This window comes from Tetrao urogallus (genome assembly GCF_951394365.1).
Source record: "Tetrao urogallus genome assembly, chromosome: 17".
Lineage (NCBI taxonomy): Eukaryota > Metazoa > Chordata > Aves > Galliformes > Phasianidae > Tetrao > Tetrao urogallus.
This window is the reverse complement of record NC_136830.1, coordinates 9,386,744-9,413,044: the sequence shown is the minus strand read 5'-3', so window position 1 is coordinate 9,413,044 and position 26,301 is coordinate 9,386,744. Positions and strand designations below refer to the sequence as shown.

Below are 26,301 nucleotides of genomic sequence, written 5' to 3'. Positions count from 1 at the left end.
ATCCACATTATTGGCTTTATGACCCTTCATTAACAGTAAATAAATCTTACTGTCTAAATCAAGGGGGGGGAAGAAAATTATCTCAAATTGCTGTACAGCATATTAATCCTAGCCCCTTATTCTTAATAAGCAGTAAGGCCTGAGATTCCACCTACTGCTTACCTGATGGCAGAGTCATCACTGGAACGAATTCCATTCAGAAGCTCAGTAAAAAGAGGATCCACTTTTACATGGATAACAATAAGTTTACCAAGAGCATCAGCAGCTTTAAGGCGAACAGCACGGTTTGAATCTTGCAGAGCTTTGGTGAAGGTTGTTTGCAGTTGAGGCAAAAATGGTTTCAGGGCTATCTCAACCTTTAACAGAGATAAAAGAAGGAAAAGTGATGGAGTTGAGAATGTAACCGTGGCTAGAAATCAAAGCCTGCTGAACAGCCTGACTTGTATAACAGTTAATTATCACAGTGCCAAATAGCCTTTACTCAGATCTAAAACACTACTGAAACAGGAAAAACACAAAATGTTTGTGTTTTCACAACAAAACATTTATCCTTTTCCAATCGAATTCTGTTTTCTGCAGATGAAACACTAGAAAGATTCTACATCATCATGGATGTTCTTTCCTATACAGAGCACTAAATAAAAGCCCAGCTCAGTTCAGATGTGTAAGATGATTATCTTTGGACTTTTGGCACAAAAACCATGGATGCAGAAAAGAAATTAACTACCTGGCAGTTGTCAATCACGTGAAAGTGAGATGAGCACTTAGCAGTATTTCTAAGAGGTCCAGTGACTCGGTTGTTGGGAGAATACAATCCAGCTTCACTGCCATTCTAGATGTTAGATCTACACCAGCTAATATCCTAGCTATATTAAAATGAACAGCAACAGATTTTCTGAAGGCTACTGTAGAAAATGCTCACAAACTACAGTCAATTACTTTGAATCTTACCTTGGCTAAAAGAAGACTTAATGTTTCAAGCAGAGCCACTTTGACATTCCAGCTGAACCGATCTCCCAAGATACGAATAAGTGGTCCAGTAATGCTCACTACAGATGGTTTAAGAGCTTCCGCAGAAGTCAGCTTAATAACCAGCCCCAAGGCCTTTGCTGCTTCCTCCTTTTGCTCTGGATTACCAGTTAGAACACCTTCACGCAGCACCAGAAGTATAGAGGTCACTCCCTGTCATAACAATTAGATAAGAAAGCTTAGAAGCTAAAATGCAAAAAATACATATTTTATTTTTGCTCCTGTTATATACCAGCTGAACAGACTTAGACAGTTTCTCTCAATTTCCTGTTGACCTTCAGCTGCCTGCTTCCACATTTACAAAGCTACTTTTATTCAATTTGCTTTAATGCATCTATGCCTTAGAAAGCCAGTTGCTATGAGGAAAGTGCTGGTGGATAAGGGAATTTTTAAACCATAGAAATTTGGCACAGGAGTCCAACATTACACCTCCACAAAAGCAGCAAGTAGGACTTCCAGGCATAATAGAATTGTCAAAGATCTTGTCACAGGGTAATTCAAAAGCACCAGTAACCTACAAAAAGCCTCTTTAACATAGGAGTTTAAAATGCTACAGTTTCACTATTTCTAATGCCATAACATAGTATCAATCAGCTTCCCCCAAAAATGAGATAGGATGGCTGTGATTGAGTCCATTTTCACACCACGTGCTCATTTTGATGCTTTACCTTCTTAGGAATACAAAATCCTGGCACATGCTCGCCTTTGGCCTCGTTCCCTACAACCCGGATGTCCTTGTGTAGGTCCTCAATGAGAGCAAGCTGGTTCCCAGCATCTAATTTCTGTAAGAGAGAGAGGCAAGACAAAGATGAAGTAATATCACAACTGACAGTTCCCTCTGAGTTCTCAGGTGCACCATGAGAAGACACTTGTTTCCCAACCCTCCCATAGACCTAACTGTTCACTGACAATGCTGATGCCAAGCTCACCTTACGTCTCAAATCTTTGCAGCGTTTGCCAACATAAATGTAGTTTAAACAGGAGATTCAATTTAGACAGTATTTTACCAGTTATCTTCACTTTCTCCTTGCCAACCACTACCACTATAAACTTTTGAAGCTTCCTCTTACCTTAGTGATGGAATTAAGTGCATCCCAGCTTTCATTCAAAACTACAGGATTGGTATCATTAAATAAACGTATCAAGCCTGAAACCAAGTTCTTGAGATGACCAGTATAGTCTGCTTTTGTCTTGGAGCAGTAGATATTCAGCATGATAGCTGCTGCTTGTCTCATTCCCAGGTCAGGGCTGCGGGTAGCTTCTAGTAAATCTTCAGTTATAATTCTTTGTCCAACATCATCTTCCACAGAAAGGATTACAGACTGGCAATTTGCCATTTCCTAAAGAGTCCAAATTAATTTTACATTAACTCTCAAGTAGAATAAAACCAGAGTTAGACCTAGGTTTGCCCATGTTACCCAGAACATCATCTCTAAGAGAAAAGATACAACATACACAACGTATACCACTTGCTAATCTTCTCCTTTGGAATAGCTGGTTGTATTGCCATCAAAGGTTTAATTCAGAACCATTTTCTTACTGCTACTTCCATCCTTATGCTTACTTAGTAACAAATGTCAGGGGAAAAAAAGCCCCCAAAAATGTTATCAATGGGTCACCAGTCCAGGAGGAGAGAGAAGGACATAATCAACTCTCAACATTCAAGAAATGACCTGAAAAGTTGCACAGGTAGCTTTACAGCCACAGAAGGGCTAAATTCCAAAAATGAGAATAGCTCGGTCTGCCCAGTCTTACTCACCCTTAGAGACCATGGGTCTTATCAGGTAAGGTTTTTTTTTCTATTTAGGTAGTTCAAGTCTTTGTGTCATAATACTAATTGCAAGTACAGCTGTAGGTATATTAGAAGCAAACTCAGGGCTAGAAGCTGAGCAGATGGGCATCTGTAGCAGACAGGACTCTATCCACAGCACTCTCAATTCACCAGCCTGTGTACAGCTATATGCAATCACAGCTCAAGGATGTTCTCTGGAGTCCAAACAACAGATGTTTCTGAAAGTAGTTCAGAAGGAGCACTGCATGCAAAACAGGAGATTTTCTCCTTTCAGCCCTTTAATCTCTCAGTCTTATTTCCCACTAATGCATACAAACTTAACTGGACACTCTCAGTTTCCGAAGAATAAGTAAACCGAGAATTGTATCTTGTTCAGGCCAAAGAGACTTCTTTAAGGATACAAATGGATTTGGAAAGCATATGTTTTTCAACTCTCAACATGTCACCATGCAAGAAGACTGCCTGAAGAAGTTAGTGGACAGAATTAAAACACACAGCCTGTATATCTAGGGAATACAGACTCAGTGCTGAGAGGTAAACCCAAACTATCTTCAGGCAGCCTGTCATAGCAGAGAGTTGAGCCATGCTACTTACCAGTTGCTCTTCACTAGTCCCCAGCTTCTCTTTCAGTGCAGACATCATAGCAGGCAGGATGACGCTCAAGTGCCTTGTCAGAGCATCCCCTGCTACTGATGAGAGGAAAGCTAGCACACGGGTGTTCACAGGGGGAGTAGTCAGCTAAAAAGCAAAACCAAACAAAAATAAAAATGAGACAAGCAGAAAATTTCTTCAGGTGGAATCTCAGGTCATTTATAACATGAAAATTGTTAAGTATGAGTGCACCACAATGACAGAGTTTTGAGCACAGAAATATTCTGGCAGACAGTTCCAAAGAAGACTGGCAGCAAACACAGGAAAAAGCACAGCTTAAAAAAAAAAAAAAAAAAAAAGTTTAGAATTTGTTTCCAGTTGTACCTTTGGCACCAAATAAGGCAGTACCACACGGCTCTTGACAGCCATAACTTGTTTAAGACCATCCACAGCAAAGTCAGATGTCTCCTCATTATCCTACAGAGAGAGAGAACATGAAAACATAGGATGTGATTTGTGACATACCCAGCTAATCCTCTCTTTCAGGTGACAATTCACCTCATGATCATGCAACCAACGCTCACACAGGTTCTGCTACATAAAATCACTCTCACACTACATAGCTAAACCTAAGCCAAGAAAAAGACGTGACATATCAGGCATGTTGGCCAATTTATGGAGGTGACATTTGCAATTCCCTAGCAGAGCAATTCTATGGATGTAGCAATTCTTAAGCCTACGCTTTAACCACAAAACTTTCCCTACTGATGACCAGCAATGATTCCACAGAGGAGACAAAATAGAGATGGGCATTCTCTAGAAGGTTTGCCCTTGCATATTTCCTTCTCTTTTAAGCTAGTTATTCAAAACCTGTCCATAACATTACCAATTAAGTTGTTGGTTCGTGTTGAGCAATGCTTACCAGCTGCTTCAACAAAAACGGAAGGATATCTTCAAGAGCCTGATGCCCAATTGTTGAGTGCAACTGTTCAAATGTTTTGGCTGCAGCCTCTCTCACTTCTTCCAGAGGGTCACACAGTGCTTTTCTCACTGTAGGCACCAGGGACTCAGAGAAAACCAGTACCTAAAAAAATAGAGATAAAATTACAGGTTATGTAAAGCACAATGGACAGAAGCATCTCAGTAAAATAGCTACAAAACTGAATTTGGACAACAGAAACTAAACTGCTGTTTGTTTGTAATATACTGGAAGAAAAGAAGGATTAATTAAAGATTCGCACCATTCTAAGACTACTTTGTAGATGCCTCCTATGGCTCATAAACGTCAGAACTGTGCAATATTTTAAATGTACCGGTAGATGCAGATACATACATTTGCCTCAACAGAAACTCACATTAGATATGAGCCTTTAATTTAGTCCACAGAATAAGTCCAACACTGTTACTGTATTTTTGCATCTCAGCTGCAAGATTGTAACTTCAGCATCTAGGAAATGGCAGATTTCACCTTCCTTATTTAACTTACCGCATCCCTGCTGGTAGACTTCATTATCTCACTCAGCCCAATGCAGACTCCTTGCCTTTCATCATTCTTGTCTGACCTTAGTCCATCCTCCAGAATGGGAATGATTTCAGGAAGGATCTTCTCTCCTAACTTTCGGACAAGGTCTCCTAATGTCCGTGCTGCAACCTGTTAATTAAACTTATTTAATTACGTTTTCTAAACGAGGAAAATAGTTAAGATGCTGAATTTTGAGCAAATGCTATTTTTTGACTATAAGCTACTTTTCCAAGTATAGACAAAAACGTAGCAATGGAAACACTACTAAAATAAGTAGCCATGGAAAAACTGTTTTACTTCCACCACCACTGCCTTTCAGTGAAGAATTCAGATATGCTCTGACCAGTTAAATTCATTACAGCTTTAGAACAACTCGAAGAAAAGAATATCCTGTGTTCTTAATCACTTTACAAGGTTGCCTGCAGAAACAGGAAAGCATTACTGGATTTCTCACCGTTCGCTTATCTGCACAGGTACTGGCCAAGAATTTCAGCAGAAGCCCAAAGAGCGTTGGCAAAATTTCACGCAGCGTGCGAGGAGTGTTTGAAACAACAATCTTCCAAACGTGTAAAGAAGCTTGACGCACCACCAGCTGGGTGTCAGAGCGGCCCATGTACAGCCCTGCCAGCACCCTGTTCCTCCTCTCCACGCCAAGAGCATTAATAATAGCCTGAAAAGAAACGTACAAAATCGTAGTAACCACTCCTGAAATTTATAAAAGGAACAAAATGCACGTTTACTCATTAAGTCTTTCCAGCAAGCTTTTCAAGCTGATTAAAAAAGCAGACAACAGACAAGAGCAGCTTTACCTTGTTTGACTGGGCTGTTCCAAAGTTGTCATCCTCTGAGGCAGTTTCTGTGGTCATTTTCCCAGTGACTCCTGAGATATGGAATAAAAGATCTCCGAGGAGCTGAACTGAACTAAACCTGGCAACAAGAAGCATGTCAAGTGTTACAACAGGATAACCAGACAGTATGTGTCCAAATACAGCAACAAATACAGACGTGGGCAAAATGCAAGGGAAAGAGCTGTGTCAGCACTGAAATGCTGTATGGGCTGAGAGGTCGGATCATTCTGCCTACGTGACAGTGAAAAAGCACGGTAAAGAGAAGGGAGAAGAATTAATTCCAAACCAAAAGGAGATGAGAGAGTATCACAGTAATGTATCAAGGAATAGTGTGGACTCTAAAAAAGAACAAGCTATTCACAGTATCTCTCTCAACTTAAAAGACATTCACCTAGGATAAGGTCACCCATCAGCACTCAGCTGACAATGCCTTTAGTACAGCTGATTTCTGAGCAACTGCTATTAGCTGCGAGCGCTCCACCACACTTTTCCACACACAGGAGAACAATAACTTACTCAGCACTTTGAAAAATGAGAAACAATATGTTAGGACTAAATGTTGCCACATCAACTGCCTCGGAAGTGCTTTTCAGAGCCACTATAAGAATTAATAACCTAGTAAGAATGCACTGCAGATATCAGAAAACCTGATTCACGGCTAGCAGGGCTTCTCAGACTCGGTGCTATAAAGGCATCATGTCCAATCCACAAGCAGAAAGACATTTGCTTTTGCTTCACTGTTCTCTGCATTTTTTTGAGGAACATGCAGAAGTCTGAATCACACCTTTTCTCTAACCATGGGAATGTCTGTGGATAAGATGGTGATCCCCTACCTTATCCTCCACAAGTCATCAAACAGGCCATCCTCAAGCTGTGGCAGAAGCAGTGCAATGGCTGTCTCTGCATACATGCTGATGATCCTCTGGCCAGCACGCAGGGCAGTGTCCCGCACAAACTCATTCTCATCTGCCAGTGCCTGACCAGAGAAAGAAGTGGCTGTGAAGGCTGTTTCCTTTTACTCAGCACAATATACCGACAAGGAAAATAAAATGCTTTTTCTGAGCAACAAAAAGTAAATGAACTGTAGAGCTGCAGATGGACAAAGGTGATTTCAAGAAATTACACCTGACCATGGACAAAAGACAGCAAGCAAATAATTTGCAAAAACGACTCATTCATAATTTCAATTAATGTGTGTTTGTGGCTATTTTTAGTCCAGCAATGCTGGAAAAGCATCTGCCTGTCATAGAATTAATGGAAATGTTGCTTAAAATACTCTGGAGTCTTCTTTTTATCCTCTAATAAATAAAACCCTTCAGGTTTCTGCTACATACCTTAAGGATACAAGGGATGATGGGACCGACATACGGAATGAACTTGTCTCCAAAAGTAATGGGCAGGTAGTTAAACATCATGATATAACCATCTCGTACATGTGGAGCAATATCCACCTTACTGGCAGTAGCTACAATCTCTGGCATAAGTTTCTCCAGCTTCTCCACCCCTAGACCAGCCATCACTTCAGCCAGACCTGGAGAAAAAAAGTAACAGAGCTGACAAACTCAAGAAACATCAAGCTGATTTAATGGGGGAAAGTCTGAGCTCAGTGTTCAGACCCTGTCGTCCTCACCTTGAGCTGCACCAGATCGGTCCACTGAGCTTTGCTCGTATGTCAGTGTCTCCATCAGCCAAGGCAACAAATCCTCAAAGCATGATTCTCCCATGCCCTTCACCATGGCTCCCAGTGCCTTTGCAGACACTGTACGCACCTAAGAGACAAGAGAAACAAGAGATTGGCCAGATACTCTATCAAAGTTACTAAGACTGAGATATGCCAGCCTGATTACATTTCTACAGAAGATGAGGTCAAAGCCCAACATCATGGACTGAAAGACTAACTGTATTCGTATGAAAAGACTTACTTCAGGTACAGGATCCAGCAGGGATGCCTTCAGTCCAGGAGTCACACTGGGTAGGTAAGGAGCCAGATCCTGAAACAAACAGCCCAAAGAATAAGAACTAGATTCAAAATCCAGCAAGAAACCTAAATCATCTTTATGTAAAGGGCATCCCTTATTATTAGGGATCATTCTTAACATTCTTAGAGTTTTAATCAGTTCCTTTTAAAATCCTGCAAATAATTGCACATTTAATTGCTCTTTAAGTACAAGAAACAACACAAAGTCCAAACCATTCAAAACCTTTTTGATGCTTGCTCACAACCCAGCACTTTGCACCTAAGGAAAATCCAACACTCTTGGCATTTACACAGGGTTTAAATACAGAGATTATCAGCACAAACATTAAACACTGTTCTGCAGCCTATGGTGAAGTTCTACAAATACTTTTTAAACAAACCCAGGATCCATTTGTAAGCAACTGATCTTTGTTTCACCTGTAGTGGTTTTGCTTGTTTATTTGTTATTTTGTTGACAGTAAAAATCAAAAGACTTTTTTGCAGGGATAAATCTGGTAATACTTAAATGAGCAGAGTACAAAGCCAACAGTCTCAAGCACCTCAGAATTTTCACTGTACTTATAGCCACTTTCCGTTCATTTACATTTATTTAATTAAAGAAGCTGCTTGGATTCTACTCCTGTCTATCTTAAGTGCTTTCCTGTTATCTTCTACCTGGTAAACACAGCACACGGAGAGCTTTTTTGGTACTGTACCTTCTGATCAGTCAAGGAGTACATGTTCCCAATTATCTGGGCAGCCATTTTCCTGGTGTCTGTGGAACGATCTTGAAAAGCTCTCTGAACAATCGGCATAATAAGTGCCAAGGATGGAGCATCAATGAAATGGACAAATTTGGTATCCAGTAGAGTCTGCAGACATTTTTGGGTCTTCCTGGAGGGGTCAGTGAGAGCATCCAACAAAACTGGAGCAATTGCTGAGTGTTTTTTAAAGGGAGAGAAAATAATTTAGTTGTACGTAAACCAAAAATGCACATGAGAGTGAGATGGTGTTCTCTCACAGGTTGTCTTACATCCTTTAAAGTCATTTAGAAGCACAGGAACAGAGAAAACCCTATCAGTGTTAAATTACAAACCAGAAGGGAGTATTTGAACAGCTTTAAAGCTGACAGCTGTTGTGAAGCTTTCATGCTATACTGTTCTAGGAGCAGTTTCATTTCTGTAGAGGTTCAGATTTAATCCCAAACGTAACGAGGACAAAACTTGCTATTATAAACTGTGGTCACGTCAGGACTGCTGTTAGCCATGAGAGATACAGATAGTTCTTACCAAGGATCTCTGGGTTCCTGATGACAGACCCAATCTGCCTGAGAGCTTGCTGACCTGCATTCTGCACCTTCACATGGGAATCTGTGAGCACTTCAGTAAGTTTTGGCACAATATTGGGTAAGCAGGAGGAAAGCTGTTTGGGAGCACAGTATGCCATAGCTCCCAGCAGTTCCACTGACCCTGTGAAAGAAATATGCAAAAAGAAAGGGGAAAAAAAAAATCACAAAGTAATACAAAGCATTAAGAAGAGATGCAAACAGATGATTACATTCATGTCAAATTTAAATATACAAGTGGTCTGACCAGTCAGAAAACACACACAATGGCTGAAATGCACTAAGTCACTCTGTGCCACCTGAAAATAAAAAAATATTATCTGCTTTTGTACTAAGGAAGTTGTGGATAGGAAAGAAACATCCACTTTTTGAAACACTTCTGGAGAGATGAGGGATAAAAAGTGCTTCTTGTATCTCCTAGGGGAAGAAGAATTTGCTCAAATGTGTCAGGAAACTGGTTTTTATTTCTTAAGCTATAAGTTTCCAGTCCCCTTATGAGACAATAAACTATCAAAATCATCATTAAGGCGGAAACAACAAGCAAAGGAGAATGACAGCAAAAGGAAGTGTAAGCTACTCTCAGTCACGTCTGTCAGATATTGGTCCATACCAGCTTTGGTTCTCCAAGATTCCTCTTCTAGTGCAGCAAGAAGTGATGGCAAAACCAGCTTCACTCCATGAGTACTCAAGTTGCTCATCACTGCTTTGGCACAGTCATCTGCAGCCTTCAAGGAGAAGAGAACACTTATAAGGTTTGTCACATCACATTTTCCTTTCTCCCTCAAAGAGCAATGGGAACAAAGCCTTCATGTAACCAGTGTCTAAGGAAGCTGCCCTTGTTCAGTCTGGAGAAGAGAAGGCTGTGGGGAGACCTCATTAAGACCTTCCACTGGTTACAGGGAGATTATAAACAGGAGGGAAATCAACTTTTTACAAAGGTAGATAGTGATAGGACAAAGAGGGAATGGTTTTAAAATAAAGGAAGGAAGATTCAGATTAGATGTCAGGGGAAAGTTTTTCACTGAGGAACTGGAACAGGCTGCCCAGATGGGCTGTGGATGCCTCTGGAGGCATTAAAGGCCAGGTTGGATGGGCAATGCTGGGCAAGTATCCTGCTCTAGTATCTGATCTAGCAGTTAGCAACCCTGCCTGTGGCACAGGGTGATGATTTTTGAGGTCCCTTCCAACCCAAGCCATTTTATGATTCTAATGGCCATTGAAATAAGATGTTTTCCATTATTAAGATCGAGTTATATTAGGGGTGTTTCAAGGCAAATGTCACTTTCTCAATTTGTCCATTATAAGCAGTATTCGTATCCTCAATTTCTGCTTTCTCCTAACATTGCATATTCTCAAAATTAGAAGTCTTACCTCTCGCACATACTGGTTCCCATCTCCAAAACAAAGCAACAAGTGAGGTAGCACATGAACCACATAGGGCTCAAAGAGCTTTCCAAGCATGCTGCAGAGCATCTCAAAGGCAAACAGAGCCCCTAAATGAAGAGAAAAGATAGTCAGAAGACAACACTTGATTTAAAGGGGATGGGATGGAATATTTACATATTTACATTATACATCTGTCTTTCAAGAGGCAGAAGCCCACCTTGCAACACCTGTCTTTGAAAACAGGAGGGATGGGTGCAAGCATGTTGTCTAGGACCAGTTAACCTCCCACCATAATGTAAGCAGACCGATTTTAGGATGCCATACACAATCAGTGGCATCATGACAGACAATCCCCATCTCCTATTTTGCAAACTTTTGTAAACTAAATACAGAAAAAACAAATGCAAGGGGTCGGGTCAATACAGTCACAGTGGTAGAAGAAATAAGAGAAACGCGAAGTACTCAGAATAAAAAGCTCTTGTTCCTTACCCTCCCGCCGCCGGAAGTTCTTCTTGTCTTGGATAGCGTCAGTCAGTGTGGTCATCATCTCCTGCTGCTTGAGAGAAAGGATGCCGAGGCCTTTCACCAGGCCTGCCAGTCCATAAGCGGCACCTTTGCGCTCGGCGTATTTATCAGATTCTAAAAGCAGCTGCATTAGCTTCTGTATCATCCCTCCTGCGTCCTCCTTAATTGCAGGCACCAGTGGTGGAAGACAGCTTGCCACCGACTCCTGAACCTGTAAAATTCAAAATATCAGATCACAAGATGCTCGTAACTAACATAACTTCCTCTTGGACTGCACCTACAGTGAGAACTTCCTGTCACTAGAGCCATTTTTCATCTCTCTGACATCACAGTGTTAACCTGCCTCTACATGCAATGTGGGAACTCCTCCAAGAAAGCACCCACCTGCTGAGATGGTGTGGACAAAGCTGCAATCAGTTTGCCAACAATTGGTTTCACTTTAGGGTCGCTTTTGTCCAGATGTTTTGCCAGTGAGCCCATCAGAATGACCACACTCTGCCTGACAGCATCATAACTGGCATCATTAGGAGCATTTTTCAGGAATTCTTCGAACACTGGCAAGAGAGAGTTAACATTGTCCTGAAAAACAAAACCACAGAACTTGCCACTAGAGTCCACTCAGAATGAGATTTGCTATGCTTGTGGACTTGTTTGTTCTTCTCTGAGCCACTAAAACAAACAATCAGACAGTATTTACAGTTCATTTAATATGTCACATCACATAAAATCTTGAGCCATTCTGACAGACAACAAATATTTCCTGCTAGAGACAAGTTAGCTCTTAAAAAATCAGATGCCCAAACCCATCAGCACAATGTTCTGCCAGAAGTAACGCAAGTTTCCAGGCAAGCTGCTAGCCTAAACATCAGAGCCTGCTCTTTTGTTTGCTCTATTTCCAAAGAAAGATCAGGAAGGTAAAGCAAACCTCTCACTACTTTTTTAAGAAACAGAGGGGAAGACCAAATATTATGAAAGCACTCCACTGGTCTTCACCTGTAAGGAGAAGTCATAAAGGCAACTGTAAGACACGAGTGAAAAAAGGGCAAACACTGAGGTACAGGAATGTAGAGCACTGTCCAAAAGAGGTGGCTGGCACATATAAAGAAACCACATGCCAAACAATTTACATTCCCTAAACCTTCCTCATTTAACACTTTGCTGGAGAAGAGCTGACAGTCAGGATGGAGATCACTTTCAGTTCTCTGAGATGCTTCAGTAGTTTTGCAGTTTCATTAAGCCAACCAACAGCAAGCTTTCAAGTTTTGCTTCCCAGGAGACCTGAAAGGGAAATCTCACCTTCCCAGAATTAAAAGATCTGTGATATGATTTCACTTCTTTTACTCTAGTTATAAACCATATTAACTCCTGTTAATTCAAGCCTATTTATTTTTATAGCAATGACCAAGAAGAATAACAGCCTTAGTCAACACTAGTCGCTACCAGAACGTTGTTGAACACAAAGAAGTCCATGCTATACGAAAGGTTCAGATGTTACAAGCAACAACACACTCCCAGAAAAAAAAAAAAGGTTACGTATAGGCTTCAGTACAGTATTTACATTTTCGTTCCACCTGTTCCCACTGATAGAGAAAGAAGTGTTCAAACTTACTTTGCCATGAGTGTTGAGTGTCGAAAGAGCTGCATCTAACATGCATTTCCTGACTTCAGGATTGCGATCATTCAGAGCATCTGGCACAAAAAACTGAAAGAGTGGCTTCACCTGAGAACTGTCCAGATGCTCTGAGAGCTTGTTAAGGGCCAAAGCAATGCCACACCTGTAAAGATGTTGAGTTGTGTGAGCTCACTGACCTTCCAAAACCTTTGCTTGAGGTCACAATCACTCTTGCTGTCAGCAATTCATTACAGAAATTAAGAGAGAGACGGTATGAAATCAAAAGGTTTCAGTGTCCAAGCAACACGCGTTTTGTTTCATAACTCCATGCTGCAGGTTCCCGAAAGAACAACAATCCTTCAGCCATATAATGGCTGTTATGCTGATTTAGCATTACAAATACTTGGGCCAACACGTAGACAAATGTTAGGATCACTTCATCTACTGCTGAAGTACAGCACTGTACAGCAGCATACATCAGCAGTAAAGAAGAGATTAATTTAAGAGAGCAAACAAGATGTGCTGCAATTACATCTGCATAGGGCACAGAAGTAGACAAAAAGTAATTACACAAACTGGATATTTGTTCAGTTCATTAAGGCTATCACTGATGCTTGCTACTCTTGAAACAATCAATTGCCCATACAGAGGTGAGAATCCAGTAAGGTAAGTCAGATTCAGAGAGACTGATAGGGCAGGTCTGCCCTTACCAAAAGGACACAGAGAAGCTAGCATCCAATATTTCGACGTAACTTAGAGCACCTCATTTGGTGTGCACAGCCTGCTTCAGAGACACAAATATTCTTTACCAGAAGGAACTATGAAAACAGCAAGTTAATAAACCTGCATTTTGCTCCTTGAACTTTCCTGTATTTATAGACCACCTGACTGTATAAATACAAATCTGGAACACTGCATCTGAATGGACAGGAAGTGCTGAGAGAAATCTGAAGATAACTGTACCTTGCTTCCCACTGGTCAGGTGGTGATTCAGATATCACTCGTCCCAAGGCATCCAAAACTGGAGGTGGCCTCTGCAAGGAGGAAAATTTCATCAGAATGCCTTTTTCAAGGACACATACACAGAGGATGCTGCAAAGCACACTTGCTATGCCATTTTAAAAATAACTGCAGAGATATGATACCATGAGAAAAGCAAAGCAGAGAGCTAGCTCTGCATCAAGAGCAGCCCTCGTGGCTCTATGCCACAGTCATCTTCTATCACCTAAAGCATATCATCCAACTGTGCAATGCTGCCATTGCTTGCTGGTAACTTGAGGATAGATACATTAAAGTTCATCACAAACTCAAACACAGCAACAGAAAGCTTCACATATCCTCTGGCAGACCAAGGGAAAAATGATTATTAAAACATAAAAAATAGAGCACAAGCTTGGGCCTGTCAACCCTTTGGGACAAGCAGACTTACATAGAGCTTCTCCTGGTAAATTTCTGTAAGTTTATTCATAACCTCTGCTGCCTGGTTTTGATACTGAGCCACAGCTTTGGAAAGAGCTTCGGCACCTGCTTGTCGCACTGCCTCTTCATGGTAGATGACATCTTTGATCAGCAGAGAACAGAGGTCAGGCTGCAATTCCAGACCCATGGACTCCCACAACCTGCAGCAACACAAAGAGGTGATGAATCACGTTTCAGCTAGTGAAACCACTGCTACATGCAGTATAAGGCTGACCCAGAGCTGCCCTCTGCCTTTGAGAGGCAAACTCCTTGCCTGTGAAGCTTCACAAGGAGAGAGATCTAACCAGCCACAAAAAACTCTCACCTCTCTGCCAGTTTCTGAATCTCATCTTCCACATCAAACTTCACTACCCAAAGGCGACGCAACAGATTTAATCCATTCTTTTCATCACTGTCTGGGGTTGGAAGAACCATCTGTAGCTCCATCAGTCCCTGAATTAATTTACAGGAGAATCAGCGTAAATATCTGATTTTAGAAACAGATGCTTTAAAACACTTAAAGCTTTTGCCAAGTCAAGCTCTTTTTACTCAGAAGTGTCAGAATTCACATCCACATGTGCAGCACACTGCCAGTGCCGATCAAAGACATTCCATTGAGAATAGCTGAGATCATACAACTTAGGAACAGTGCTCCATTTTCCATGCGCAGAGGCACAAGTAGGCACTAGGTTGAGCTCTGGTGAGTACAGTCTTTTCTGCTTCTAAGTACAGAGAAACTACTTCAGGAGAGCTGAGCAGAACTTTGTTTTACAGCAAAGCAAAAAAAGAGTACAATTGGGTTTTATGTTTTTATCTTCTTTGAACTGACTGAGCCTGAAGCTTTCCAAAAACACCAGGCCCAATACAGAAAAAGCAATTTTTTGACAGCTTCCTCCTTCTATGACTAAGCTCTATGCAGTTCAAAATAGAGAATGTTAAGCTGTTGTAACAATGCTATTAACAAAATAAAGGTGTGAAAAGACCCAGAGTAAATCTGGTTCAGGAAGCACTACTAAGACAATTACTGCTCCATAGCTACTGCCTCCTCCTGCAGACACATTGCCCACTGGCTATCACCACAGCTGAAACTTCTCCAACAGAGCTGGAGCAGACTCACTTCCCAAACGTCAACGAATTCAGTGTGACCACGAATGCTTTCCACCTACCCTGAGAGCTGCATCTCGAACATTCATGCATGGAGACTGCAGGGCCTGAAGTAACACATCAATCTCCTCTTGTTCTGCATAGGCACAGCCTTCCTCTCCACTGCTACTTGTGCACACGGAGGTCAGTGCATTGGAAGCCAAGACCTGCAATGTCATGAGTAGGTATTAGAGATTCCACTACCGCCCTCTTTTCATCAAAGCATGCAGAGGGTGGGATGTGAGTTTTATCACAAGAGAAGAAATTCTGAAAGAACACTGACAAGGCTTCAGGATGACAACAAGAGCTGAAGAGTTGAATCCAATCCTTGGCCTTTTTGTCACTACTGGTCTTCCCATCCCTAGAATAAACTTTACTGCTGGCCACTTGGGGGAGTAACTACTGATTGCCTTTGACTGAGCAAAGCGTTAGAGGAGAAATAAAACAACACCTGTGGAAAACTGAAGAATGCATTTGATGCATAAAACCTACAGGAAAAAAAAAATTACAAATATTTTATTCCAAGAAAAATGCTGTAAACACAGGAGATGAAGAATATATATATCAACCACCATCCTCAGACTTTTTAATCAGGTGGATATATTTCCTTTGGTTAGATGCTTATGTAGCTGAGGCAGAACTCCTGGGGACTCACCTGTAACCGTGGAGAGCCCGTTGCTATCACTCGGGTCAGCAGGAGCAGCATTTCCCTTCGGGGCAGCAACTCTGGGCCATTCTGAAAGAGGAGGTAGGAAGAAAAAGCCTTATATCTTGTGACTCCAGAGCACTTCACCCGCATATGGAACTCCTTCATAAAAAAAACAGGTTGATGCACACGGCCAGAAATCAAACAATCTCACTTTGTTAACCGACAGCTCTCACTTACCTCATCCACCAGCAAAGCCTGGCTGTTTGCTGATGATCTCAGCTGAGCATGAACTGTAAGGATCTGCAGAATCTTGACCAGGAATTCCTCCTTATCTTCACTGTCATGGGATGTCTCAGTCATAACAGTCTTTAGGAGAGGAAAGACTAAAGAGAATGCTGGAGCTGATAATGGAGCAGCACCTGCAAAAAGGAGAAACAATCCTGTAAGCAGAGCTGTTCAACGTTATTTCAAAATACTGACTGATATCAATCTCCATGCCTGGAGATTTCAAGGCCAGATTGGACAGCGTTCTGGCAGCCTGATGTAGTGGTTGGCAACCCTGTCCATGGCACTGGGGTTGGAACTAAATGATCTTTAAGGCTCCTTCTAACCTAAACCATTCTAAGATCCTATGAAAATGTGCACTTTAGTAGATTCGAACATATATGGCCATCTTCAACCTCCTGTACTACATAGATAGACATGCAAAACTTTGGTTTTGTCTGTCTTATGTGTACTTGGAGGAGGAGGCAACAAAATTAAATCCACCAAGATTGAAACTGAAAATCTAGCATTTAAATTACACTGTTTGAATGTGCACTCTCTGAGAATTCAGATGAATTCAACTAAATTTAAAAAAAAAAGTCAATTTTATTCTGAGGAAGAGAATCCACACGGGATCTGATACCATGTAACTAACTCAGTGTTAAAGTTGCTTTGTCACAAAGTAACAGCTCATTTGCCAGCCCCATTCCCTTCAAACACTTCCTACAAACCCAGCTAACCTGTTCCTCCAGCCTTCACTCGGATTCCTGAGAATGAGGCTTCTCTAATGCTGGTACAAGGCTCAAATTCTCTTCTCCTTGGAAAAAATTAAAACTTTGGATTCCTGTTGTTACAGACTTTGATCCTTCCTTCTCACAGGGAGTTGGCTATTGGGCATAACAAATGCTAATCCCAATAATCCAGTTAGTTCAAAGCAAAAAAGTCTAAGGAAAATCTAAATACCACATTACAGAAGAATGAATAATTCTTCCTGGTTTCAGATAAGCTCTCAACATCTCTCACCATCTGGATACACGTACAGTTCATTATCAAACACATTCTTGAACACATACCTCTGTGATTCTGCTGGAGAAATTATTTATATATATATATTGCTAAAACTAAAGCAGTGGATATCTAGAGAAAAGGGGTTTTTCAACATCCTATCTGTGCTGTCAGAGCATGTCACATTATGAATTTCTAAGATGCAGATGAAGAGCACTGCAGATACAACACTGCAGTATTAGTCAGCTTATGTAGGGCATGGATACTGCAAAAGTAGTTCAAGGGAGAAATTTTCAATACCAAACACACTGTGAGCTTTCAACTACTTAACATGAATATTTTAGATTAAAAAAAAAAAAACCCTCAGATGAGGGATTTTTACTTGCTTTTTTTTTTTCCCCCTCCAATTATTGGCCAGATTTTTTGGCTTAAGCAACAGTCCCACAATATGCAGCAGGCAGGAGAAGGCTTTATCTGAGAAGATAAATGTTCTCTTAACACATAATAGCTGTTTCTGATCAATATGAAATGACTTTGAATTGTATCTTGTCGTGTCAGCAATGAATGATATTTCTTTCCATCAACATTACAAAGACAGTTGGTTTCTCTGAGGTCTGTTGGTAACCAAAGAAACTAACCCCTACTGAACAGCATTGTAAGACTGCACTCAGAAGTGTTTTAAGAACTTTCACGAATATTATTTGCAAATAGAATTTGAGTTGTGCAACAAAGTATTAGCAAACCTACTTGCTTTCTCCTCCAGAGGAAGTAAAATGAATAGAAACAAGAAAATCAGACAGTAAACACTAGGAAATACACACAGAAGGAGGAACATTGAAAATACTTGTGCTACTTTCTGGAAATAAGCAAGCAAACAGATTCAAATGTTAATGAATCTGCACTTACTATGGAAATAAACATCACAGCAGAGACACTGAATTATCAGCAAAATGCTTAGCACTGAAGTGGTGCTCAGCAGGGTCAACTGCTACTACCCAGCAGTGAGGATTATCTGTGCCACAGTCACACAGCTGCAGAGCTGACTGGCAACAGAACTGTAAGGGGATGACTGAACTCCTGGGGTAAGGAAGCAAATGGAATCCTAAATTTCCTTAAAATGTTATAAATTGCCTACCAGAGCAGTTTCTGACTAAGCTTGAAAGCAATCAGCTCCAAAGCATGGATTTATCACCTCTATCATTACACTGTATTTATAAAGACAGGCTAAGCCATCCCTTCCTCCAAAACAAGACTTACCCACCCTTTTTGCACTATTGCCTATTTCTGTGTAGTGATACAAGTATTTACACATCTCATCATGAAGCAAATTCTGGAATGGATCTGGATTTGAACTAACCACGTGATCAAAAACGAGCAAACAAACAGCTTCTTTTTAACTCACATCACTATACTTGCACTGTAAAAACATTGGTGCTTGTCCTCATGTTACAAGAGAGGAAGGAACTCTTTCTTCTGCAACCATGCCAGAATAAAATATTCATGAACTGCAGTAGTACACAGCAAAGAAGCAGAGGCCACAGGCACTTCACTGCTGAGATCACAGATAACAAGCAATTATTTTCATCTTTCCACTTAGTCTCACTAAATCACTTACACCAAGTGGTGTTGAAATGCAAGAACTCTTCAGCAAAGATGAGTTTTAATTTCACTGCTATTATTTCTGTCTGAATCATTTACAGAAAAAGTTATTTCACTTCTACACTTGATGTTCTTATAACATCATTTTTACTCCTGACACCAGAAAAAGAGGAAGGCACAGTTTCTCATGTCTACTAATAGACTTAATCCAATTTAAAAGGACAAAATAAAATGGCACTCTCCCCTATTAAATATATAACCACTCAAACTTAAACAGTTCACTAAGATATTGTGGAGAGGTAAGATCTACAGTATTTTTTACCTGCCTCTCCTTTGCCAGTTCGACTAGGAATGGTGTGGGCATGCAGCAAGCTAACTACTCTGCTGAGAGCAGTAGGAAGCTCTTCTTGACACCACGATTCATCCAATTCACATTCTGGCTTCATCAGGCGCAGGGTCACATGGCTCACTAAAGTACCTGGAATGAAAGAACAAAAAAAATCCACGAGAGGACTAAAACCAAACATTTCTTGAGAAAAAAAATCCTGAGGAAAACAGACTGAAGAACTCCAACAAATCTCTGGGAAACAGCCCAGGCTGCAGAAGAGGTGCTGAGAAGGAAGCACAGCCCCAAGGATAACAGGGGACATCCTCCTTCACAGCAGTTACATTTACTGCTGGATGAACTACTATGCGTTCCCTCTAACCAGAAGCAAATCCTTTTGGCTTTGCAACAGCAGTCAAGAAATTTCAGCACTTCCAAACTTCTCCAAGGATGGGTCAGCCAAAGGTGTGAAAGTAGCCCTGCATGCACTGACTTAAATCTTGCAGAGAAGGCAGCAACTGTAACAGACATCAGAGCACTGGATTCAGAAGACACCATAAGTAACTGAGCAGCTTATATCCCACTGAAATCTTTAGCCTTTGCCACTTTGCCAGCACCGTTATCATCACCCATAGCTGTTGATTCCAAGTCAGCATCGCCTGTCCTGTCCTCAGGGCTATCACAGCTTTGCTCACAACCTCCAAGCTCTCCAGAAGAGCCACAATCCCAGTGTGATCACCTGCACCCTGAGCGGACAACTTGTCTTTCAACCAGAACCTATGTAGCAGTAGGATCACTGGGATGTTACAGTCACCTCCCTGTTGTTTTCTTTTCCCCTGGTACTTGGTAATGATCCACACCACATAAGAGCAAGGATTTTGAGTACCCTGCTATGAAAATAAGGTACCCCGCCCTTAAACAGCAACTGCAAATACTAACCAAAGGTTTTAAGTCGATCAGGCATGACACAGGAAGCTAAGGAAAGAAAAGGATCCTTAATTCTTGGAGCAGCCAAAGGCGATCTGAAAAGTGGCAAAAAGGAACCAACGAGACTGGGGATGTACTGAGTTAGACCAGGAGGTTTTCTCTTGATAACAGTGTCCAGCAGTCCCAAGGCTGTTTCCAGTTCATTATCAAGCTGTAAGGAAAACAATGTGGATGACTACCATAAATTACTCTGGTAGCTGCAGAGCTGGCAAAAAAACTGTCATCAACACTTACCTCCTTGAGTCGTTTTCTTATCTGAGATTCCTTTTCCAGCTGTGCCTGCATCAGCTCTTTCTGTTTGCTAGTCAGTTGCACCTCATCCTTTATCCCCTTCTTCTTCTTTATCTCCTGCAAAGAGTGCATCATGGACATCACCAACTGGGAACTCTTAACACTGTACCCTCACTGAGAAAGAGGAACAAGTTGGACACGTTATTTTTCACAATTTACTTTTAAAATGGTATGAAAATATTTTTCCAAGCATATCACTCCGAAGACACAAATGGAGATCAGGAGGTTAGCGATACTTCAGTGTTCTACTAGCAGCATAACATTAGTTCTTCCCAGCTTTCAACTGATCAAAAATTATTTTCTATCATCAGAGAGCTGTCTACTTCTTCCGACAGAGGGTGGACACAACATTCTCCCCAGGACAAAGAAGTCAATCTTTGAAAAAGGAATACTCCAATCAACCCTGTATGTTCCCTTCTTTTCATCAAATCCTTCCCCCAACACACACACTGCTCTGGCCAGACTGAACACAACTGCTGGCTGTCAACAAGACCAAAGCATCTATTTAACAACTCTTACTGAGACAGACATGCAAAATGCATTGAAGAAGAGATAAAACCAGGTACTACCAACAAGTAAACACACTCACAAATCACCAGAATGCAGCAGAAATTGATACAAATAAGTTACAAGAGAAGAGAAATTCAAATAGTCTTTCCCAACAGTGTAAACACATGCCATAAGCCATGCAACAAAACAGATGAGATACCTATTGTCACAATCATCACTAATGGCTTCCTGCTTTCCACCAACTCACCTCCTTCAGCTCCAGCTCAATGATTTGTTCCTTGAAGGAGTAAGCTTTATTCTCCCTCTTCATGTTAGCCTTTTTCATACTATCCTGTTGAGCACTGAGAAAAGAAGTTCAGAGATGAATCAGGACTGCTTTGAATAAAGATTCAGGCATAGAAATATAGGAACTCCTGTCCAGAAAAAGAGCAGCTGACAAATCCATTCGCCCACAAGCTAGATGCCAGAAGGAATCAATCTCCATGTTCACAGACAAACTATAAAAGTCCTACCTCTGTATTATAGACTTATCATACAGCTCTCCCTCCGGTGTCTTCATGATGGCAAATTCCTCTCGAGTAACCTGACACAGAGCTGGATTCTGCATTGATGCTGAGATGGTGCTGATGAGCTGGGGGAGCACTCTACCAGGTGAGAGCAGAGAGAGAGATCCCACTGCATTCATAGATGACTACCAAGAAAACAAAGAGATAAAAACCATGTAATAAGTATTCTTTGACATTGTTTTAAGAGTATGTTCAGATGAAGCAGGCAACGTCATATTCCTTGATAGCAACATCCTTCAAGTTTTAATACCTCATCCAGTAGGTACCAGTGATTTATTTAGAGTTCTACTTAGCACATTCTTCCACCTTAAATCCCAGTAGTTTTTACACTGGAGACCTTCTCTTTGGAACTGCCTTTTCCCTAACTCACAGGCAGACCTCCTTCCTTACAGGCCAGTTGGTACTTAACTCCACTAAAAGATTACTTTGTTCAAAAACACATCTTCATGCTAACGGTGGAAAAGCAGAAGTTCACCTGGTTGTCTGGAGCGTAGGCAGTGAGTCTGGGCAATATGTCATTCAGGTGTTTGGTAATAAAGTCTTTGGGATCTATCTTCATCTTGACAAGGAGGGCTGGCCAAAGACCTGGCTGCACTGCCACTAGCATGAAGAAGCAAATATAATAAATACAAAGCAGATTGCAAATACAACTGAACAAAAAGGCAGGATTAAAAATGAAACAAAACAAGGTATATCACCCACGACAGCGATCTTATCCCTTCACTTACCCAGAGATGGATGATGGCTCACCAGCAGCATCTCCAGAGCCAGCTTTTCTGTCTCAATGGAATCCACATCCAGCCCAGCTACACTTGAAATGACACACAGTGCCTCATGAAGGACACGGGGAGGAACATAAGTCTTTCCTTGCTCCGACAGCTCGCCCGACTCCATCACCAGGACCTCCTGAGGCATAACCTAGCAGACAATTCATCATTAACATCACAGCAAGCCTTCCTGAGCGAACTTTCCTAGAGTGAAACCATACATAACATCAAAATTTAGCTCATTCTGAAAATGCAATCCTTCAGTTTTCAAAGAAAAGAAAGGACAACAGTGGAAGGAAGCAAAGCAAAGTGCTGACAGTGATGGAAGGAATAAGAATGGAGACTATCCTAGATTTGGCATACTGGAGTAAAATAGAACTAAAACTAGTACTTTTAGCAAACAGGACTTTGGAAAAGGTTGAACAGTTGGCTAGAATATGTTCAAATTCTGCTGTCTACTTGTACTCAGTATCCTTCAAAAACACTTTGTTCAAGCAGTATCTGTAACACAAGACTTCATTAAGTCTAGTCACAGAATGGCCAGGGTTGGAAAGGACCTCAAGGATCACGAATCTCCAATCCCCCTGCCACATGCAGGGCCACCAACCTCCCCATTTAATACCAGACCAGGCTGCCCAGGGCCCCATCCAATCTGGCCTTGAACATCTCCAGGGATGGGGCATCCACAACCTCTCTGGGCAGCTGTTCCAGCACCTCACCACTCTCATAGTAAAGAACTTCCCCCTGACATCCAACCTAAATCTTCCCTCCCTCCCTCAACTTAAATTTTTAGTACCTAATTAATACAACTTAGTCTATTTAGCAAGGTGCAAGGTGTGCTACCTTGTTCAGTGGTATCACACAATGTTTTTCTTTTTCTTTTCTTTTCTTTTTTTTTTAAACAAAGCTGGAACTGAACCATTTTCCTAACACGTTGTATTTCAATGCTAACAGCAAACCTAGGGTAGAGAGCTGACCAGCAGCATACAAACAGCTAAAAAGGAACGAGGCTTCTTGACTACTCACCTTATGAGAGCTGAGAACCACTTTTAGCTCCTCTAAGAGCCCATAGGCCAGTTTGTACCCTCCCAGAGAGGACAAAAGCTTCCTAACTGTCTGATGGGCCTGCCTTCGAACATGCCAGGTCCGACTCAGCAGCACTGCAACAAGGGCACGGTGATACTGCCTGAAAACAGAGCAACAAACAGGTCTAGCAACAGGACACAGGAGCACCAAGCATTCAGCATTCCGTGCAAAGTCCCAGGCCCTCCCTCTCCACCACCTGCATTAACTTCCAGGAATCAGACACAGATCAGTAGCAGTAAGTGCACTCTACATACTGGATTTTACTCTCGGGGAGCCGCTGCGCGTGGTCCAGGAGGAGGCGCTCGGTCAGCTGCAGCACAGTGCACATGGCTGGGGAACAAACAAACATTTAAAGCAGTAAGTCATGTCATAAGGAAGCAGATTTATTTTTTTTTAGCCTGAGAATGAACGAACAGCAAGCAGGACACATTCAGGTAACTGTCCAAAATGAGCCTCTACATAAGCCTTTCTCAGTGAAGCTAGAGATAAGTCCAGCTCAGATCTGACAAGACCAGAAGCAGAATTGTGAGCTAACAGAAATGCAGTTGGCTTCATTCCTGCAGAATTTCACTGACCAGTGAGATGTCTACTTTTGTGTAAATAACAGAGCAAACCAAATAATAACCATCCTGTTCACTGCGTCAGTACTGTTAATTCCTAAGCACTACTGCAACACCTTCAGTGACAATAAAATGTGTAATGAACTCATATAAAAGTGCATAATGCTATGTGAACTGTAGCCTTGGTATTTGATCTCATATCATCAATTGAGCTTCCACTATCATTAGCCCTTTCCCTTTGGTTTGTATATCAATGTTCAATCATATCATAAGATAAGGAACAGAAAGCCCTGGAATACAGGGTAGGTTATAATGCATACCAAGTAAGGCACAGGTGACTTTCTACATTCAAGGCATCAAGTAGCTCAGGATGTTCAACACATTAGCTGGATATTTCTGCTCACTGTTAACCAATAACAAATCATGACAGTGCTTACTCTCACAATAACAGCTTTAATTTTTGGAGCTAACATGGTAAAGGAGCGACACAAAAGTTTCTAAGGCTTAGAGAAGAGCTAACTACAAAGGTAGCTCTCCTAAGTACCCGCTCATAGAATTAAACAGTAGCTGGATACATAATATCTGACAATTTACCTTCCTCTGAAGCAGACTGCAGGAACTTCTCAGAGGTAAAAATTTGTTTTTTCTCATCCAGGATCAGCTGCCAGAAGCCACTCAGCTTAGACTCTGGTAGGAAAGAACAGATGTCTATTAAGGGCTTACCAAACAAGTAAGAGCTTACCAGGGGACACAAAATACAGTTGTTTTTTTCTCCTGACATTACTGAAGCTATTTCTAGCTTCACTTGCCTTCAGCTTAAAGCTTCTCATTTCTCATTCAGAACTATAACCAGTCTAAAAAACATCTGCTGAAAAAATAGATATTTCTGTACAGCATGCCTGTGAAATATAAAATCTGCTGCACCTTAACTTTCATACGATAAGCCTTTCTAAAAAAGAAAAGGAGGAAGTTGATGTCTATCATTCGATACACAGAACACATCTGGATTTTATATGCTGGCAGATGTATGAATTCAGATAGTTCTTGCAATATGCTCAGATCTGGTCCTGCTGTTTTCCAAAGATAGTTTGTACAAAATGGCAAGCAAGTAACACTTTGCAAAGCTTCATTGGTGTCCCAGCATGTAAGGTCTGTGTGAATTTTCTGTCAGAAAGAGAAATGCTGCCCCAAGTGAATGGATGCTGCAATTTGCAAGGCTGCAGACATTCACCACTGACATCACCAGGAGATCAGAACACAGCCTTCCCTGGTTTAGCAAAGGCAGTGATTCTCCATGCAGAAGCAATGCACCAATTAAGGAATGGCATTTCATGCACACAGTCAAAAAAAAAAAGTTGTTCCTCAGAAGCTGCTCATATTGGACTCTGCAAGATGTTCTGTCATCTTACCAGTTTGTCCCTCAATGACAGACATCCTGCAGATCAGCAAAGCTGCAGCAACCCCTTCCGTTACCATGGGAATCTGAGTACTTTGAGATGCTGCTTTTTCTACTGTCTGGATCAGCAGGGGTAGCAAGTCCATGGCCTGTAACAACGTGTCACCTGGGGAGACACAACAAGACAAACTGCAAAACACGGTCCTTCACGTTACCAAAGATACCAATGGTTCTTCTGCTGCAAGACGCAAGAAGCAAACCACACACTGACAGAGAATCTCCCAGGGTATCTGCCCATCACTGACTGAATTAGACTGCGACCATCAAGGTGAGAACCACTTCAGCCCTTTTGTCACAGGTAAAATGGTCTCATCCCAACACAATTTCTATTTACAGGGTGAAAATGGCAATTCACTGACATAAAAGGAAGTAGTTCATACTATGGGATATCTGGCTTTGAAGACTACATTTCTCTAAGAGAACAAAAGTAAATTCCTGGCAAGCTACAACCATCTGTTGCATCTCTAATGGTCACAAGCCAAGGAATCTCACTCATCTGCGACCCTCACTTCCCAGGGAACTGATCTAGTTGTTCCTGATGTTTCCAGGAGCAACTCTTCACATGATACTAAAAGAAAGTAAAAAGATGCTGCAATTTTGTACATTGGAGTATTTGCAGGTGACATTTTAGCCGTAAGCTTGTCAGAGTTTACAAAGTCACCTACTTCAGAAGTCCAAAAGTTGACTGCTTTTCTCTTAAGCCCACAGTCAAGAGAATTATTGACAGCTACAGCCTTACCTTTAAAAGAGGCTAGCATGCACTGCAGGTAGGCGTGCCTCACAGCTGAAGTAGAGGTCTTAAGGCCAAACGCTTTCTTCAGCCATTCCACCATCTTCTTAGGGACTTCAGTGGTGAAGCGAACACACCACAGAGCCAGGACAGAGACTGCATGAACCAACGTGCCTTCATGGACTAGGAAATAACAGTGCCCACATCAGTACAGTAAAGGCATGAAACACAGGAACACGGGAAACAGAAAGCAGGTAACAAGGCTGGAGTGAGGAAGGAAATTAATGCACGTGCTTCT

At 41.5% G+C, this 26,301-nt stretch overlaps 1 protein-coding gene across 1 annotated transcript in view; it reads right to left on the bottom strand.

The window, feature by feature from the left end:
• Positions 1-26,301, bottom strand: part of GCN1 (GCN1 activator of EIF2AK4) — a gene marked incomplete at both ends in the record, with an annotated part of 39,937 nt that overhangs the window by 5,962 nt on the left and 7,674 nt on the right. The window contains 39 exons of the mRNA XM_079543921.1: positions 163-356; positions 952-1,182; positions 1,698-1,811; positions 2,100-2,369; positions 3,416-3,559; positions 3,797-3,889; positions 4,335-4,496; positions 4,899-5,063; positions 5,389-5,604; positions 5,744-5,861; positions 6,616-6,758; positions 7,117-7,313; positions 7,413-7,551; positions 7,705-7,773; positions 8,456-8,676; positions 9,029-9,208; positions 9,695-9,809; positions 10,456-10,577; positions 10,960-11,206; positions 11,380-11,574; positions 12,605-12,770; positions 13,571-13,641; positions 14,037-14,226; positions 14,391-14,518; positions 15,232-15,375; positions 15,864-15,944; positions 16,095-16,276; positions 19,048-19,203; positions 19,990-20,188; positions 20,272-20,385; positions 21,086-21,179; positions 21,351-21,529; positions 21,880-22,004; positions 22,133-22,322; positions 23,198-23,357; positions 23,512-23,587; positions 24,412-24,504; positions 25,227-25,379; positions 26,013-26,186. Of these exons, the coding sequence (XP_079400047.1) occupies positions 163-356; positions 952-1,182; positions 1,698-1,811; positions 2,100-2,369; positions 3,416-3,559; positions 3,797-3,889; positions 4,335-4,496; positions 4,899-5,063; positions 5,389-5,604; positions 5,744-5,861; positions 6,616-6,758; positions 7,117-7,313; positions 7,413-7,551; positions 7,705-7,773; positions 8,456-8,676; positions 9,029-9,208; positions 9,695-9,809; positions 10,456-10,577; positions 10,960-11,206; positions 11,380-11,574; positions 12,605-12,770; positions 13,571-13,641; positions 14,037-14,226; positions 14,391-14,518; positions 15,232-15,375; positions 15,864-15,944; positions 16,095-16,276; positions 19,048-19,203; positions 19,990-20,188; positions 20,272-20,385; positions 21,086-21,179; positions 21,351-21,529; positions 21,880-22,004; positions 22,133-22,322; positions 23,198-23,357; positions 23,512-23,587; positions 24,412-24,504; positions 25,227-25,379; positions 26,013-26,186 (6,010 nt within the window). The remainder of the gene's footprint in view (positions 1-162; positions 357-951; positions 1,183-1,697; positions 1,812-2,099; positions 2,370-3,415; positions 3,560-3,796; positions 3,890-4,334; positions 4,497-4,898; positions 5,064-5,388; positions 5,605-5,743; positions 5,862-6,615; positions 6,759-7,116; positions 7,314-7,412; positions 7,552-7,704; positions 7,774-8,455; positions 8,677-9,028; positions 9,209-9,694; positions 9,810-10,455; positions 10,578-10,959; positions 11,207-11,379; positions 11,575-12,604; positions 12,771-13,570; positions 13,642-14,036; positions 14,227-14,390; positions 14,519-15,231; positions 15,376-15,863; positions 15,945-16,094; positions 16,277-19,047; positions 19,204-19,989; positions 20,189-20,271; positions 20,386-21,085; positions 21,180-21,350; positions 21,530-21,879; positions 22,005-22,132; positions 22,323-23,197; positions 23,358-23,511; positions 23,588-24,411; positions 24,505-25,226; positions 25,380-26,012; positions 26,187-26,301) is intronic.